Consider the following 17,525-nt stretch of genomic DNA (forward strand, 5'->3'; position numbering starts at 1 on the left):
TCTATATTTGCAGGTCAGAATGTTTAGTTCTCTGGTTAACTGTGGAGTCAGCTGTGTCAGATGGAATGGAGGTAACCTGAGACGGGCCCTAGCTCACTTCCTCAACCAACTCCCTCCTCAGGCTCAGTCAGACGCTGCTATAGTGGAGCTGGTGGCTCTCAGTCCCAGCCACTGCCATGGCTGCCTCCCCCACCTAACACTCCCCCTGACACCCCCCACCACCACCCACCCCCCCTCCCGTCTGGATACCACCCCTGTAGATGACAGTTGAGTGGTGCTCAGAGAAGGACCCTCTGCGCCCCCTTGGTGAGCAGGGAAGAGAGTGTGCCAGGGAGAGGAGCAGAGAGAACCGTTTGTCTGCCTGTCTCACACAGTACAGTCATCACCCATTGGACTAGTAGCTGCACAGTGGTCCACTGGTAAGGTCTCTGCATGGTGTGGGGCTTTTTATTTTCCCCAGAGGAACCATTAGTTGGGTGGTCTAGGGGTCAGGTGTTGGTACAGCTTAGGATCATCTGGCTTATGTCACCGGATCCTTACTCAAAATATGTCCTGGTTTGTGTTCAACTGTTGACCATACATAAAGCTGTAAAGCTATCTATCTCTTACCAAATTTAAATGGAAGGTACATTTGCATGTTTATCTACTGTATCAATCAAACATGAAATCTTAGCCTGTTAGTCATGTCAAATTTGAATGACTTAACTGTTTTTTTTTGTGATCAAACCGTATAAACTGGCAAAACAAAAAGTTGTGTAGTGAAAAATGTGTTGCATTTGCTGGGATTTAACTTTGGAACTGCAGAAGTGTGTCAATTATATAGTGTGCAGCGGGGTAAGCCAGCTTGACATTCCAGGGTGCAGTTGGAGATGATGGAAGGGGCCAGGATGGGGAGGGAGTGGGGGGGCTTGGCCAGGCCAAACATGCTTCTGCAATGCACTCTGCAAACTGAGAGGTCTGATTGGCCGGGCATCATGTGCTCCTCGCTCTAAATTGGTCCACCTGTAGACAATTCCGAGACCTGTTGGAATTGTTGACTTGTGCAATGGCTTGATGATTAAAACCAAGTCAGTCAACAAATATTCAATTATAGCCCACGAGTGTTTCACAATATCAGTAGTAGCAGTTGGTTGTATGTACAAACTCTACTAGAGTCTCAGTGGCCTTGTGCAACCTAAACATGTCAGGAGTCTGATGACTTGCAAATCTTTTGATATCTTTTCAACAAGAGAAGACCCAGAATGTCACATGACAAAATTTGCTGACTTGTTTATTTATTGGAGACGTCCCCTCCAGTCATTCCACTTTGAGATTTGGGGTTTTGAAGTCTTTCAGTTTGGTTGATGAACAATTGCATTACTGTAGACCTGGGTCAATAACTGGCATTCTGAACATGTTTATTCTCACCAGGTGTTATCTGGTATTTTGACCTCATTTTAGTTCATTGGAATATGGGCTCAACATGACCATATCAGTGTGTTAAAGCCTGGATCACTATCCTGTCTGATGATCCGTCTAAATAACTACCCTTAATAAGATTCCAGCATCTTGCCAAGTACATAGGCTCCTGCTGGACATAAGCTGCAGTATCATTACTGAGCTGAGTTGTGATGGTTGGGATGGAATGTATCCATGACTGGACAATGATATGTGTCGGTATTAGAGAGGTGTAACAGTTTAACTTTAGTCCGTCCCCTCGCCCCTACGCGGGCTCAAACCAGGGACCCTCTGCACAGATAGACAACAGTCACCCACAAAGAATCGTTACCCATCGCTCCACAAAAGCCGCGGCCCTTGCAGAGCAAGGGGAACTACTACTTCAAGGTCTCAGAGCGAGTGACGTCACCGATCGAAACGCTATTAGCGCGCACCACCGCTACCTAGCTAGCCATTTCACATCAGTGACAGAGGCAGCTGCAGTACAAACAGAAGGCTCCTATGGTGGCAGACTGATGGATACAGGGTCATCCCTACAATGCGGTGCCTTTTCTGTCCTCAGGAAATATCACTTTAGTGTAAAATTCCGAAAGGCTTTAAATATGTCAGGTGTCCATATTTAAAAACATTCAAATATGGATCTTGAAAGGGAATTTAAGCATTTTAAACACTTTTTTCAGTGGATGTAGGCATTTGTGCAATGTTCCTGGGTGTTATTCATCAAATTCCACGATAAATATAAGCCATAAAATAATTACATATTTCATTTTTTTGTCAACTTTTTTTTCATGATTGTTGTATTTATTATTATTTTATTTCAGATTGTCTGTGTGTCCCTGATATCACTTTCCACCTTGTTAGTTTGTTGTTATTTTCCATTTAAGAAAACAACCCCTTCCTACAATGGTGCCACATTCAGGAAGTGTCATAATTTCTTTGGATGAAAAACAATGGTGCAAAGCTAAATAAATATAAACACTCAGTTTTATCTATTTTTCCACCCTCTTAGGCTAAATTATAGAGAACATTTTAAAAAATTGAAATGTTAAAATATGTTTGATAGAGAAGTTAAAATCCTGTTCAAGTGTTATTATGCTAGCTCAATCTTGCTCACTCACAGAGCTTTGGCTAATTTAGGCTCAAAATGTCTACTCTGTTAGGTGGTGCTCTGAACAGGTTGGAAAATGAACATAGACTTTTTTTTCTGTGTCTGAGCTTCACCAAAAGTTACAAGGTCCAAAATGCACCACATTGTAGGAATGACCCGACTACAGTGGGAGATTATAGTATGTTCCTCCTTCCAAAACTGGCTGTTCAGTTTGGCAGGCCTAATAACAATTTTTGGTAACACTTTACTTGACACCCAGCATCATAACACGTTATGACACGGTCATAACCATGCCATAATATGTCATAACAGCTGACACAATGTGTCAAAACCTGTCATAATATGGTCATAACACTGTCATGACACATATATTTAGAACTGTTGGGACATATATTGCGTTATTTTATGGCTGGTTATGACACCTACATAAGAGTGTCATAACCCACAAAACCTACCACACAAGGCAATTCATTCCATTACACCATAGCCTACTTGTCAACAGTATGTTTATGTTATATAACATTTTCTGAAATTGACTATATCAATTTATCATTGTAATTGTGCACACATTGATGTCAGACATGCACCTACCCTAATGCTCTGTTGCTGATGACTGGAATGAATGTAGGAGCATAGGAGGAGGACAAGACACCCTATTTTTGACTGATGACTATCATAAGGGCATGGACAAGAGAGGCCTATCTGGCTTATATGGTACTGATGGTCATAATTGCTTCTTGACAGTGTCATCAAGTGTATTTTCTTAGTCCAAGTAGAGTGACACATGATGGTCATAATGCTTCATGACAGTGTCATACAGTGCATTTTCTACAAGTTATATATATATATTTTTGTTTTTAAATACATGACCATAAAGAATTCATTACAACAACAAAGGATTTAAGAAACAAACTTTAAAAGGAAAGGAAACTTCTTGGCAGGGAAAAAGCACATTTTAAATATAGGTTTTTACAAACTTGTGAGGGTGTCATAACCAGACACAAAATAACACAATATATGTCACAACAGGTGTAAATATATGGCTCATGACAGTGTTATGACCATATTATGACACGTTATGACAAGTTATGTCAGCTGTTATGACATATTATGGCATGGTTATGACCGTGTCATAACGTGTTATGACGCTGGGTGTCAAGTAAAGTGTTACCCAATTTTCTACACATGATTTGAAAGTGGCTTAATGTTAATTATACTGTATAAAGCTGAAATAAGACCTTAGCAAAGAGACGCTCATTGCTTGTGCCTGTAGTTTCAGAGGGCATGCATGGGTATTGAGACTGGCCTTGTTTATGCCTCTAAACAATCCAAAGCTGTCAGATATTGTGCCTCTCTGGTAATGTGTAGAGGAAGGTGTGAATTACAGGCCTGTATTTTCATGTTCCCTCATTTGCATTTACTCCCCACCCCCCCCCATACAGGGTATGCGGGAATGAGCTACCATATATATATTCCCTCCTTTTATAAAAAGTGGGGTTGTTGTTTCCTATGATGAGGATATGGGATGTGTTTGGAATGGATGTGTTGTTTAAGAGGACAATGCAAGCTGAGCAAGCAAAGGGATGACCAGGGTGAATATGTGAATTAAAACCACTGTCGATTTGGGACCGCACTTTGGCTCCAGTGGACATTCCAGACCAGGCCGGTGGGGGAAGATTTATCTTACGCCATGTGTTTCTAAATCCAACGCACAGAAGGCGAAAAACAAAATTAGATTGTGGCTTAGCTCGGGTTTCCTCTCGTCCAGAAGCTCTACTCTAGCTAGTAGCTAGCTAGCCAGTCCTCCAGGCTCAGGGTGGGGGCTGAAAGGTGGTAGAGGCCCAGTCACTGGATCTCCTGCAGGGTACACTGAGAATATCATGCTGGCCTGCTGGGTGAAAGCAATGCACAGTGTCTTTTGCAGGTCTCAAACAAGCCCCCTTGTTATGTAGTTGAATTAAAATTATGTTGAATATAATAATTAACTACATTCATAAATCTGATTTCATTATTATGTGAATAAATGCAACAGGCCCTGTACGTCTCTGGAGGATCTAGTCAAGGTAGCAAGCCTTGCATCACCTCTTAATATGACTACTATGAACATGTGTCTATCTTGCACTGTTATGCAATTATTAAGAGATACAAACAGCTAATCCTGGCAACCAATGTTCTTGCAGTAATTTATTGAGTCAAGTACACCAGGGATGCCAAGATGGAACCCAAGCATATACAGTGCATTCGGAAAGTATTCAGACCCTACGTTACAGCCTTATTTTTTTCCTCATCAATCTACACACAATACCCCACAGCCAGAAGAGGGCTGGCCACCCCTCAGAGCCTGGTTCCTCTTTAGGTTTTTTCCTAGGCTCTTGCCTTTCTAGTGAGTTTGTCAAAGCCACCGTGCTTCTGCGTACATCTGAATTGCTTGCTGTTTGGGGTTTTAGGCTGGGTTTCTGTACAGCACTTTGTGACATCAGCTGATGTAAAAAGGGCTTCGTAAATATATTTGATTGATTGATTGATAATGCCAAAGTAAAAACAGGTTTTTAGAAATGTTCGCAAATGTGCACTACTGTTCAAAAGTTTGAGGTCACTTAGAAATGTCCTTTTTTTGTCCTTTTTTTTGAAAGAAAAGCTATTTTTTTGTTCATTAAATAACATCAACTTGATTGGAAATACAGTGTAGACATAGTTCACTTTGTAAATTACTATTGTAGCTGGAAACGGCAGATTGTTTATGGAATATCTACATATGCGTACAGGCCCATTATCAGCAACCATCGCTAATGTGTTCCAATGGCACGTTGTGTTAGCGAATCCAAGCCTATCGAATATACAGTGTCTATGGGGTCAGATTGCACTTCCTAAGGCTTCCCCTAGATGTCAACAGTCTTTAGAACCTTGTTTGATGCTTCTACTGTGAAGGAAGGGGGAATGGCAGCTGAATGAGTCAGAGGTCTGCCAGAGTGGCATGAGCTGATCACGCACGTTCACGTGAGAGTTAGCTTGCGTTCCATTGCATTTCTACAGACAAAGGAATTCTCCGGTTGGAACATTATAGAAGATTTATGTTAAAAACATCCTATAGATTGATTCTATACATCGTTTCACATGTTTCTACGAACTGTAACGGAACTTTTTGACTTTGTCTGTTCGCGCCTCATGAATTTGGATTACTGGGCTAAACATGCGAACAAAAAGGAGCTATTTGGACATAAATGATGGACTTTTTTCGAACAAATCAAACATTTATTGTGGAACTGGGATTCCTGGGAGTGCATTCTGATGAAGATCATCAAAGGTAAGTGAATATTTATAATGCTATTTCTGACTTCTGTTGACTCCACAACATGGCGAATATCTGTATGGCTTGTTTTGTTGTCTGAGCGTTGTACTCAGATTATTGCATGATGTGCTTTTTCGGTAAAGCTTTTTTGAAATCTGACACAGCGGTTGCATTAAGTTCCATGCATAACACTTGTATTTTCATCACCATTTATGATAAGTATTTCTGTAAATTGATGTGGCTCTCTGCAAAATCACCGGATGTTTTGGAACTACTGAACATAATGCACCAATGTAAACTCCGATTTTTGTATATAAATATGAACTTAATCGAACAAAACATACATGTATTGTGTAACATGACGTCCTATGAGTGTCATCTGAGGAAAATCATCAAAGGCTAGTGATTAATTTTATCTCTATTTCTGCTTTTTGTGACTCCTCTCTTTGGCTGGAAAAATGGCTGTGTTTTTCTGTGACTAGGTGCAGACCTAACATAATCGTTTGGTGTGCTTTCGTCCTAAAGCCTTTTTGAAATCGGACACTGGTGGGATTAGCAACAAGTTTATCTTTACAATGCTGTAAAATACTTCTATGGGGACCTTCAATGCTGCAGAAATGTTTTGGTACCCTTCTGTTACGGTTTTCTAGGTGTGAAGGATAGTCGGACCAAAATGCAGCGTGTAGATTGCGATCCATGTTTAATGAACAACGTGAAACACGAATAAACACAAAACAAAGAACGTAACGAAACCCGAAACAGCCTATACTTGCGTAAATAAATAAAGAGATAGGAACAACGACACTAAGGACAATCACCCACCACAAACTCAAAGAATATGGCTGCCTAAATATGGTTCCCAATCAGAGACAACGATAAACACCTGCCTCTGATTGAGAACCACTCCAGACAGCCATAGACTTTGCTAGATAACCCCACTAGCTACAATCCCAATACATACACACCAAAACCCCAAGACAAAACACACCACAATACAAAAACCCCATGCCACACCCTGGCCTGACCCAATACATGAAGAAAAACACAAAATACTTAGACCAGGGCGTGACACCTTCTCCAGATCTGTGTCCCCTGTCTCGGAGCTCTTTATCCTCATGGCTTGGTTTTTTGCTCTGACATGCACTGTCAACTGTGGGACTTTATATAGACAAGTGCATTTCCAAATCATGTCCAATCAATTGAATTTACCACAGTTGGGCTCCAATCAAGTTGTAGAAACATCTCAATGATTATCAATGGAAACAAGATGCACCTGAGCTCAATTTGCAAAAATCCAACCTGTTTTCACTTTGACATTATGGGGTATTGTGTGTAGATTGATGAGGGACTTTGATTTAAAAATGTAATAAAATGTGGAAAATTGAAGGGGTCTGAATACTTTCCAAATGCACTGTACTGTGTGTAGTGTAAATTGTATTCACCAATAGACTACTAAATTATGAACATATAGTCAGTCACAGAATTACTCTGTAAATTCAACTAATAGGATTTATTAGTTACAAAAGAATGTGTTGTAAAACACTCAAACAATTACAGTGTGCATGAAATACATTATACATTACAGAATAAGACAGAGTGACTATCAACTAAATAGGACTTAATGTGTGTGACACACACAGGAGCTTGCTAACAAGTTCTCAGAAGTATGAACAAATTCACTGTCCTTTTAATCAAATTCGAGCTTAAACTCATGCCCAACCTGAATTCAACTTTCTTTGCACTTTGCTAGTTAAACCAATAAGTAGGAAAACACACCCAGATTGTAATCTAATCCAATGAATTTAAATGATAGGACCGCACCCCTGTGTCGCTCCTCTTTGAACCATCTGTAGTCGGACAAACTGAATAACCCAGATCTCTGTAACACAGTTTCTCTGTAACAATAAATCCATAGCACTTACAGTACAATAGAACATATCAAATCAAATCAAATCAAATGTATTTATATAGCCCTTCGTACATCAGCTGATATCTCAAAGTGCTGTACAGAAACCCAGCCTAAAACCCCAAACAGCAAGCAATGCAGGTGTAGAAGCACGGTGGCTAGGAAAAACTCCCTAGAAAGGCCAAAACCTAGGAAGAAACCTAGAGAGGAACCAGGCTATGTGGGGTGGCCAGTCCTCTTCTGGCTGTGCCGGGTGGAGATTATAACAGAACATGGCCAAGATGTTCAAATGTTCATAAATGACCAGCATGGTCGTATAATAATAAGGCAGAACAGTTGAAACTGGAGCAGCAGCACGGCCAGGTGGACTGGGGACAGCAAGGAGTCATCATGTCAGGTAGTCCTGGGGCATGGTCCTAGGGCTCAGGTCCTCCGAGAGAGAGAGAAAGAGAGAGAGAGAGAGAGAGAGAGAGAGAGAGAGAGAAAGAGAGAATTAGAGAACGCACACTTAGATTCACACAGGACACCGAATAGGACAGGAGAGGTACTCCAGATATAACAAACTGACCCTAGCCCCCGACACATTAACTACTGCAGCATAAATACTGGAGGCTGAGACAGGAGGGGTCAGGAGACACTGTGGCCCCATCCGAGGACACCCCAGACAGGGCCAAACAGGAAGGATATAACCCCACCCACTTTGCCAAAGCACAGCCCCCACACCACTAGAGGGATATCTTCAACCACCAACTTACCATCCTGAGACAAGGCTGAGTATAGCACACAAAGAACTCCGCCATGGCACAACCCAAGGGGGCGCCATCCCAGACAGGATGACCACATCAGTGAATCAACCCACTCAGGTGACACACCCCTTCCAGGGACGGCAAGAGAGAGCCCCAGTAAGCCAGTGACTCAGCCCCTGTAATAGGGTTAGAGGCAGAGAATCCCAGTGGGAAGAGGGGAACCGGCCAGGCAGAGACAGCAAGGGCGGTTCGTTGCTCCAGAGCCTTTCCGTTCACCTTCCCACTCCTGGGCCAAACTACACTCAATCATATGACCCACTGAAGAGATAAGTCTTCAGTAAGGACTTAAAGGTTGAGACCGAGTTTGCGTCTCTGACATGGGTAGGCAGACCGTTCCATAAAAATGGAGCTCTATAGGAGAAAGCCCTGCCTCCAGCTGTTTGCTTAGAAATTCTAGGGACAATTAGGAGGCCTGCGTCTTGTGACCGTAGCGTACGTGTAGGTATGTACGGCAGGACCAAATCAGAGAGATAGGTAGGAGCAAGCCCATGTAATGCTTTGTAGGTTAGCAGTAAAACCTTGAAATCAGCCCTTGCTTTGACAGGAAGCCAGTGTAGAGAGGCTAGCACTGGAGTAATATGATCAAATGTTTTGGTTCTAGTCAGGATTCTAGCAGCCGTATTTAGCACCAACTGAAGTTTATTTAGTGCTTTATCCGGGTAGCCGGAAAGTAGAGCATTGCAGTAGTCTAACCTAGAAGTGACAAAAGCATGGATAAATTTTTCTGCATCATTTTTGGACAGAAAGTTTCTGATTTTTGCAATGTTACGTAGATGGAAAAAAGCTGTCCTTGAAATGGTCTTGATATGTTCTTCAAAAGAGAGATCAGGGTCCAGAGTAACGCCGAGGTCCTTCACAGTTTTATTTGAGACGACTGTACAACCATTAAGATTAATTGTCAGATTCAACAGAAGATCTCTTTGTTTCTTGGGACCTAGAACAAGCATCTCTGTTTTGTCCGAGTTTAAAAGTAGAAAGTTTGCAGCCATCCACTTCCTTATGTCTGAAACACATGCTTCTAGCAAGGGCAATTTTGGGGCTTCACCATGTTTCATTGAAATGTACAGCTGTGTGTCATCCGCATAGCAGTGAAAGTTAACATTATGTTTTCGAATAACATCCCCAAGAGGTAAAATATATAGTGAAAACAATAGTGGTCCCAAAACGGAACCTTGAGGAACACCGAAATTTACAGTTGATTTGTCAGAGGACAAACCATTCACAGAGACAAACTGATATCTTTCCGACAGATAAGATCTAAACCAGGCCAGAACTTGTCCGTGTAGACCAATTTGGGTTTCCAATCTCTCCAAAAGAATGTGGTGATCGATGGTATCAAAAGCAGCACTAAGGTCTAGGAGCACGAGGACAGATGCAGAGCCTCGGTCCGATGCCATTAAAATGTCATTTACCACCTTCACAAGTGCCGTCTCAGTGCTATGATGGGGTCTAAAACCAGACTGAAGCATTTCGTATACATTGTTTGTCTTCAGGAAGGCAGTAAGTTGCTGCGCAACAGCCTTTTCTAAAGTTTTTGAGAGGAATGGAAGATTCGATATCGGCCTATAGTTTTTTATATTTTCTGGGTCAAGGTTTGGCTTTTTCAAGAGAGGCTTTATTACTGCCACTTTTAGTGAGTTTGGTACACATCAGAGAGCCGTTTATTATGTTCAACATCTCAAAATTCTTAGCTTTTTGTGAACTCCTAAAACAATCCAAACATGGAAATATAATTTACAGTAACGGTCATTAAGCTGATTCAAGTTTCATCATTCTAGTGACCGAGATTGCCACAGATATGGTGTGGCTCTCTCCTGTGAGATGCAAATATATGGCCAACCATCTAAATAATGTATTGAGACTTCATGCTGGGCCTCAGCGCCTGCAAGTCGCTAGTTGCGAGTATCACCTTCTCAAATTTTCCCACTACAGTTAGATTTCACGTATCTGACACGTTGAGGAGATGAATCATCTGACCAGACTGGGTGGTCGGAAGCAGATCTCCCTGGTGACAAGGTGGGTTTCCCTCCTCACTTGATCGTATCAAGAGGTCCAGTATCGTTAAATGGAGCCTCTGTTTTAAGGGTCATATGTCACTTAAATCACACAAACAACCCCATCTTGTCACGCCTGCTCCCGCTCTCCCTCTCTGGCACTCGAGGGCTCCGGGCTGCCCTTCATTACGCACACCTGACACCATCATTACACACAGCAGTGCATAGTGTACTCACCTGGACTCCTGCCCTTTGTTGATTGCCCCACATCTATAACTGTCCGCTCCCCCGTTTGTTCCCGGTGTCAGCATTGATGTCGTTATTTTGTCCCCTGTCCAGATGCTATTCCTGTCCTGTTTCATGTCCGTTATTTATTAAATGTTCTCCCTGCACCTGCTTCCTGTCTCCAGCGTCGATCCTCACACATCTCTCTGGAATGTTGGGTTTACCTCAGAAGGTTCCATGTACTTGTTTCCGTTTTCCTCACAATACAGTGACATGGTGGAGCACTTTTCTTGTTAGCCTAAATGTATCTGCTTTTCATTGTCAATTTAACCCTCCTGCTGTGTTCCGGTCGAATTTGGACCGATTTACAAGTTCTCTCTCTGAAAAATGTAGTTCATTTCATCTGATTGGTCATAAGGTTCAATGACTTTGTCCACACAGGGCATCTGAATAAACAAAATACATTTAGATGATTTACATAAAATTTGGGGTGTTTTATATAACTTTAGTACACCTTTGGTGTTCCCGGTCAAAAATGACCGGTCATTAGAAATGAATGGGTGAGACTATAATTAGTGTATAAAATTGAGTTCAGACACATGCCCATTCATCAGATGGACACACTTCCTCTCCCAGACCCCCCCATACATGTATGTTTGAGCACACACACATACACACACACACACACACACACACACACACACACACACACACGCACACAAGCACACAAACCTCACTCCCCTTCATGGTTTCCATAGCAATCCCCCTTTCCCCAATAGAATCTTTCCCCCATGGGAACCACACCTGTTGGCATTCACACAAACAATCGCAACATTGTTTCAATAATATCTAGAACTTTTCTCGCACCTCTGGTATATAAAGCTTTTTTGTGGCCTTGCTCACAATTCATTCTGTGGCAGCGCAATGACCAAACGATATAGTGTATGTGAGTCTCTTGATCATATCTTTGATCATGACACTGGTGAGGAGAAGAGTGTCCTTGTTAAACTTTGACACAAAGTAGTCTGTGATAAATAGCACAATATGTTTCATCTGAGTATTTGTTATAGTCAAAATAATCCATACGTTATGCTTTTTTAACTTGAAAACTAGTTGTATGAGCTCAGGTCAATGAGGCCTACAGGCCATTAATCACAAATAGAAGTTCAAAACCTGTAATGTTGACAAGAACTTAAGTTGATCAAAAGATCTAACACAACATTATGTTACAATACATGTATTATTATGGATTTATAATCAGCTATAATGAGGCGGTAATTTTGGACCGAAGAACACAGAATTAACTAACATGAAACGAACACAACAGGAGAGTTAATCATTTTCTCTGTGGCAATCAGTAAATGTCTCATTGTCTTAGCGCTTGGCGTGGAAGACGAAAAAGAAAAAGAGAAGTGTATTTTGTGTTTCTTGTGTTATGCTTGTCCTCTTTCTCTTAGAAGTGTGTCTCTAAAGCAGTGATATGTGTTGTTGTTTTCATGCAAAGCATTTAGAAGTGTCATGTTGCTACTCTGATGGGTTGTTGAACCTTCCCTTAATGCTGTTGAATGTGTGTGTGTGTGTGTGTGTGTGTGTGTGTGTGTGTGTGTGTGTGTGTGTGTGTGTGTGTGTGTGTGTGTGTGTGTGTGTGTGTGTGTGTGTGTGTGTGTGTGTGTGTGTGTATGGATTGTATCCATGCCACACAGGAATAACCTGAAGTACCATATTTCTAGGGATTTCTGGGTTTCCTGGAATGAGCTGGTTCAGTCTACAGCACATGATTTACAAGTTGAGCTCCCGCTGTGTGCCAATGAGATTCCCTTTCTGTATAAATAGTCAGAGGCTCATGCCAGTATCCATCAGCAGGGTGATTCTGGGAGATTAAAGGAGATGAACAGTGCCTTTCTGGGGTAAGCAACATGAACTTCAGATGGATAGATTGTCATGTAACCTTTGCCCACCGTGATAATCACTCAGTCGTGAGCTTTTGAGGCAACACACACACAGAGACAGACGGACAGAAGGACAGATGGACGGACAGACAGAAGGACACACACATACAATTAAACGTGGCGGGTCACATCACAATCGCAAGGTGCAGTATCCTTAGATGTTTCATTTGTAAGATCACATCTGGTACAGAAGCATACAGTTGGTCTGATGGAGGGTTGAATCGTGTTAGATTTAGGACCTATGGTGTATAGAATTAAATAATTATGTGGATGTATAACACATATAAACGTCTGCAGCTCATGCTCTCCCTCTCCTCTGTATAGAAATCAGCACCTATTGGACACAGTGACAATCCCCCTTGGAAAAGCCTGAAACATGGCACAGTAAGTTGGAAGGACAGAATGACTAAAAGTTTTCAATGAAAACCAGTACATAATTGAACCTAAAATATTGAGAAATGTGTGTTTTGTGTGTGTGTGTGTGTGTGTGTGTGTGTGTGTGTGTGTGTGTGTGTGTGTGTGTGTGTGTGTGTGTGTGTGTGTGTGTGTGTGTGTGTGTGTGTGTGTGTGTGTGTGTGTGTGTGTGTGTGTGTGTGTGTGTGTGTGAGAAGCATCCAGAAGAAGACCAGTAGCATGTCCCTTACCATCTCCAGCTCCTCCAGAGCAATCTCTTCCTCCTCCTCTTCCTCTTCCTCCACCTTGGTCCAGCAGCAGAGACACTCCAGCCTGGTGCAGCCCCTCTGCATCAGCCCCCAGAGGGTACCTACCTGACACACATGCACAAACACACACAGAGACATACACACACACAAGCACCATATTATAGCTATGCTGATGATTTGCCCACCACACCTTCACTCACAACATACAATATATACATATTCATAACAAATATATATTTTATGTCATTAGTGAAAGTATTCACACCCCAACATTTTGTTGTGTTAGACCCTGAATTTAAAATGTATTAAATTGAGATTTTGTGTCACGGATCTCCACACAATAACCTATAAAGTCAAAGTGGAATTTTGTTTTTATAATTTTTTTACACATTAATTAAGGATCAGCCCCTTTTTTCAATTTTCGCCTAAAATGACATACCCAAATCTAACTGTGTGTAGCTCAGGACCTGAAGCAAGGATATGCATATTCTTGATACCATTTGAAAGGAAACACTTTGAAGTTTGTGTAATATTAAATTAATGTAGGAAAATATAAAACATTAGATCTGGTAAAAGATAATACAAAAAAAACCATGAATGTTCTTTTGTTAACACAATTTTTGAATGACTGACTCATCTCTGTACCACTACACACATCCATTTATCTGTAAGGTCCCTCAGTCGAGAAGGGAATTTAAATATCCCTTTGAAGTTGTCAATTAAGCTTTGGATGGTGTATCAATAAGCCGAGTCACTACAAAGATGCAGGTGTCCTTCCTAACTCGGTTGCCGGAGAGGAAGGAAATCCCTCAGGGATTTCACTATGAGGTATGCAAAGCTTTTAGAGATTTACCCAGAAAGACTCACAGCTATAATCTCTGCCAAAGTTGATTCTAACTTGTATTGACTCAGGGGGTTGACTACCTATCTAATGAAGATATATTAGTGTTTTATTTTTCATTTAAAAAAATCTATTGTATAATCTTAGCATTTTTCTTCAACTTTGACATTACAGAGTATTATGTGTGGTAATTGACAAAAAATGACAATCAAATCAAGTTCAATCCCACTTTGTTACATAACAAAATATGTAAAAAGTCAAGGGATGTGAATCATTTCTGAAGGCTCTGTATATAATATATGCCTTCAACTGCTCCTTGTCAATATGTTATGTACCCACAGACAATGCATAGCAGTGTTTATTTGTGTTTTTAAATCCACTAGTTGTTGTCATATCTCTTTTCTAGACACAGAGCCCATCATATTCCCAACAGCATTCAGGGAGTGGTGGAGTGACTCCTACTTTTGTCAAGGTAATACAGGATACATCTTTACCCCCATCTGGTGACTGAATATGGAACTGAAGCATGGATTTGTCTGGTTTGGAAATAAAGGTTGAGTCAAAGGTTGAGCTGGACTTGGCCCTACATACATTTTATGAAGGTTTGTTCCTACCTACATCAGAACTGTGAACAGAGTTATGATCATTGTCATTCAACACATGGATTGACTCCTGCTCTAGTTCCTCATGATTACATAGGCATATGACATAGCTTTCCAGTCAGATGATGAGAAAGGCCATTGCCTTAATTGCTGTCAGAGGTAAAAAAGTATATATATATATATATATATTTCAAAAGTGTTCTTGTCAGTTTGTTAATGATTGTGCCCTAAACATCTGGGCACATGCGGTATGTGTAGAGGGCTGTATGTGTAGAGGGCGAGGTGAGGAGAGAGGTTAAGAGAGGAGGGAGGAGGGGCTTGGTGGTGGTGGTATGTGAGTCTCCGCTACCACCCAGTCACTTTGATCCAGTTCTCTTTGTGTCCAGTGTCTCCACGACGTCAGCACGGTCAAGGGTCAGTTGGTGGTTCTAGAGTGCCGTATTCGTGGAACGCCACCACTGCAGGTTCTGTGGTATCGCGAGGAAGAGCAGATAGTGGACTCTGCTGACTTCCGCATCCTCCGAAAGAGTGAGTGGCAGAGTGCATGGTGGCTCCATCGGTGTTTCAAAATACACACAGACCAAAAATTGCTTTTGACCCAATGGGTACACACTGGTTGAATCAACGTTGTTTCCACGTCATTTCAGTGAAATTACATTGAACCAACATGGAATAAACATTGAATTGATGTCTGTGCCCATTGAGGAGGCACAAAATAGCAATGATCTCTAAACATTCTCCTTCTTTTTCAGAGGCTACTTCTGCATCAGTGCCAGGTGAATGGGAAAGCATACCAAAGGCCCACTGTTGGCTATTGTAGAAGGGCACATTTACCAGTGTCTTCCATTATTATAACATTAACATGATACATTGGTGCTGGTATTGGTGTGCCGTTCTCATGTGTCCCCTCCTCTCCTTCCTCCATAGAGGAGCTGTGTACCCTTGTCATCACCGAGGCCTTCCCAGAGGATTCTGGGGTGTTCAAATGTATAGCTGGGAATCAGTTCGGAACAGTATCATGCATCGCCACACTGGAGGTGTACATTGGTGAGCAGAGACTAGTTTCAGAACTGGTCAGACGCAAAAGAATACTTTTGTGCTTTTACTCAGCTTTCTTCATCGCTCTAATCTACATTACAATCCTGAAAAACATTCTGACAATGTGATGTCTCCGTGTCCAGACCTGGAAGAGCAAATGGAGAATGAGCAACCCATGGATGAGCAGCCCTTAGAGTCTACCAGGCTGGAACATGAGGAAGTCCCCTCTTTACTACAAGACGTAGCAGCGATTCCCCCTCCAGAGTGGCCCGAGAGCCCCGTCTGTGAGATTGACCGCCCCTTGGAAGAACAGTGAGTTACTATTTTAGGCAAAAACTCTCAAATGGAAAGATGAGGGGCCAGTATGCTGCTGTGGGACAGTATTTATGTATCAAAATACCTATGCATATGTTAAAGTAAACTTTGGAGAAATTATCACGTAGGTGATCTATGAAATCGCAGGGATGCGAAGGTCAGAAAAATATTTCCCTACTGTCAATTCGATTCAACTGCCACAAGAGGGGGCTATTCCTTGTTTTGAAGTTGCAGGTAGGCTGCTATAGTTTGAAAGGTTTTTTGATCTAATTCTGTGTCGGTTCATGAATTACGGTAAGAGAGTATTGAATTGAGATAGGTATTACAGCGCTGCTGATTGTTTGGTTTGGAGATGTGTTTAATTATCATCTGCTTGTAATAACAGGGAGGGGCTTATTTAGCCTGTTTGTCTTTCATTTTGATTGGAAACAAATGCAAGGAACACATTTTATACCATGTTATTAAATAGCACTCTTATAAGTGAATGTGTGTAGGCGAGAGAGGCACACCGAATTAGGCGACAGTGACATGTAAAATTAAAATATTGGCAGGTCAGGTTATGGTGTCGTAAAATAGGGGTAGCAGCACAGCCGCGCTCTGAAATCAGCTGAGAGTCGCGTGCACGTTATTCTGCATTACTTGACGTGGGTGTACAGAATCTATACAGACCTTTTGCTCTCCGACTCATATCAGAAACATTCAACTCTCTGTAGTTCAGCCTATATTGAAGTTGAAATATTGAGATCTTTAATCTAGCACCTTTTATCCAGGTAAGCTTAATGCATTATTGTTGGATTTTTAAAAATGTTCTATCACTCAATTGGTGATACGTTTGTCACAGGTGCAACTGATTATAAAAGTTTGTCTAATTGATTTGATTTACTATTTAAATGTGTGTATGTGTAGAACCTTGTAATATGCACTGTTCATTTTCTAAATGGGTAAATGCAAATGACCTTTTTAATTGGATGTTACAGTATTCACATTTCTGCATGACTTATCAGTGAGTTGGTTAAATTGTGTCTTTTGAAAGGCTGTGCTGTGTAGTGTCAAAGTGAGAACTCTGTAGAAGGCAAAAGTGTAATAGAGCTCTGTAGTGACCCCAATCATTGTCTATAATTTAAGTGTGCATACCAAAGCTAGCCCAATATATACTCTTCATTAAGGAGCCTAATGATACCGTTACTCCTTAAAAAGACCTCATACACTACTCCACTCTTCTAGGAAGGCTTTCCACTAGACGTAGGAACATTGCTGCAGGGACTTGCTTCCATTTAGCCACAAGCATTAGTGAGGTTGGGCAATATAGGCCTGACTCACGGTCGGCGTTCCAATTCATCCCAAAGGTATTCG

At 41.5% G+C, this 17,525-nt stretch overlaps 1 protein-coding gene across 3 annotated transcripts in view; it reads left to right on the plus strand.

Annotated features, from left to right (window-relative positions):
- The first annotated feature begins 233 nt into the window (after positions 1-233).
- The window catches only part of LOC112220701 (palladin), a 30,657-nt gene continuing 13,365 nt past the window's right edge, over positions 234-17,525 (plus strand). Inside the window, exons 1-9 of one of the 3 annotated variants that reach the window (XM_042302873.1) lie at positions 234-419; positions 10,479-10,562; positions 13,039-13,098; positions 13,326-13,473; positions 14,624-14,689; positions 15,206-15,347; positions 15,572-15,595; positions 15,747-15,866; positions 16,001-16,169. In XM_042302873.1, the coding sequence (XP_042158807.1) occupies positions 13,091-13,098; positions 13,326-13,473; positions 14,624-14,689; positions 15,206-15,347; positions 15,572-15,595; positions 15,747-15,866; positions 16,001-16,169 (677 nt within the window). In that variant the 5' untranslated portion in view covers positions 234-419; positions 10,479-10,562; positions 13,039-13,090. Of the gene's footprint in view, positions 420-10,478; positions 10,563-12,447; positions 12,858-13,038; positions 13,099-13,325; positions 13,474-14,623; positions 14,690-15,205; positions 15,348-15,571; positions 15,596-15,746; positions 15,867-16,000; positions 16,170-17,525 lie in introns of those variants that run through there. The other 2 variants (XM_042302871.1, XM_042302872.1) reach the window with 2 other exon arrangements.

Source organism: Oncorhynchus tshawytscha, linkage group LG21, assembly GCF_018296145.1.
Source record: "Oncorhynchus tshawytscha isolate Ot180627B linkage group LG21, Otsh_v2.0, whole genome shotgun sequence".
In the NCBI taxonomy this organism is placed as follows: domain Eukaryota; kingdom Metazoa; phylum Chordata; class Actinopteri; order Salmoniformes; family Salmonidae; genus Oncorhynchus; species Oncorhynchus tshawytscha.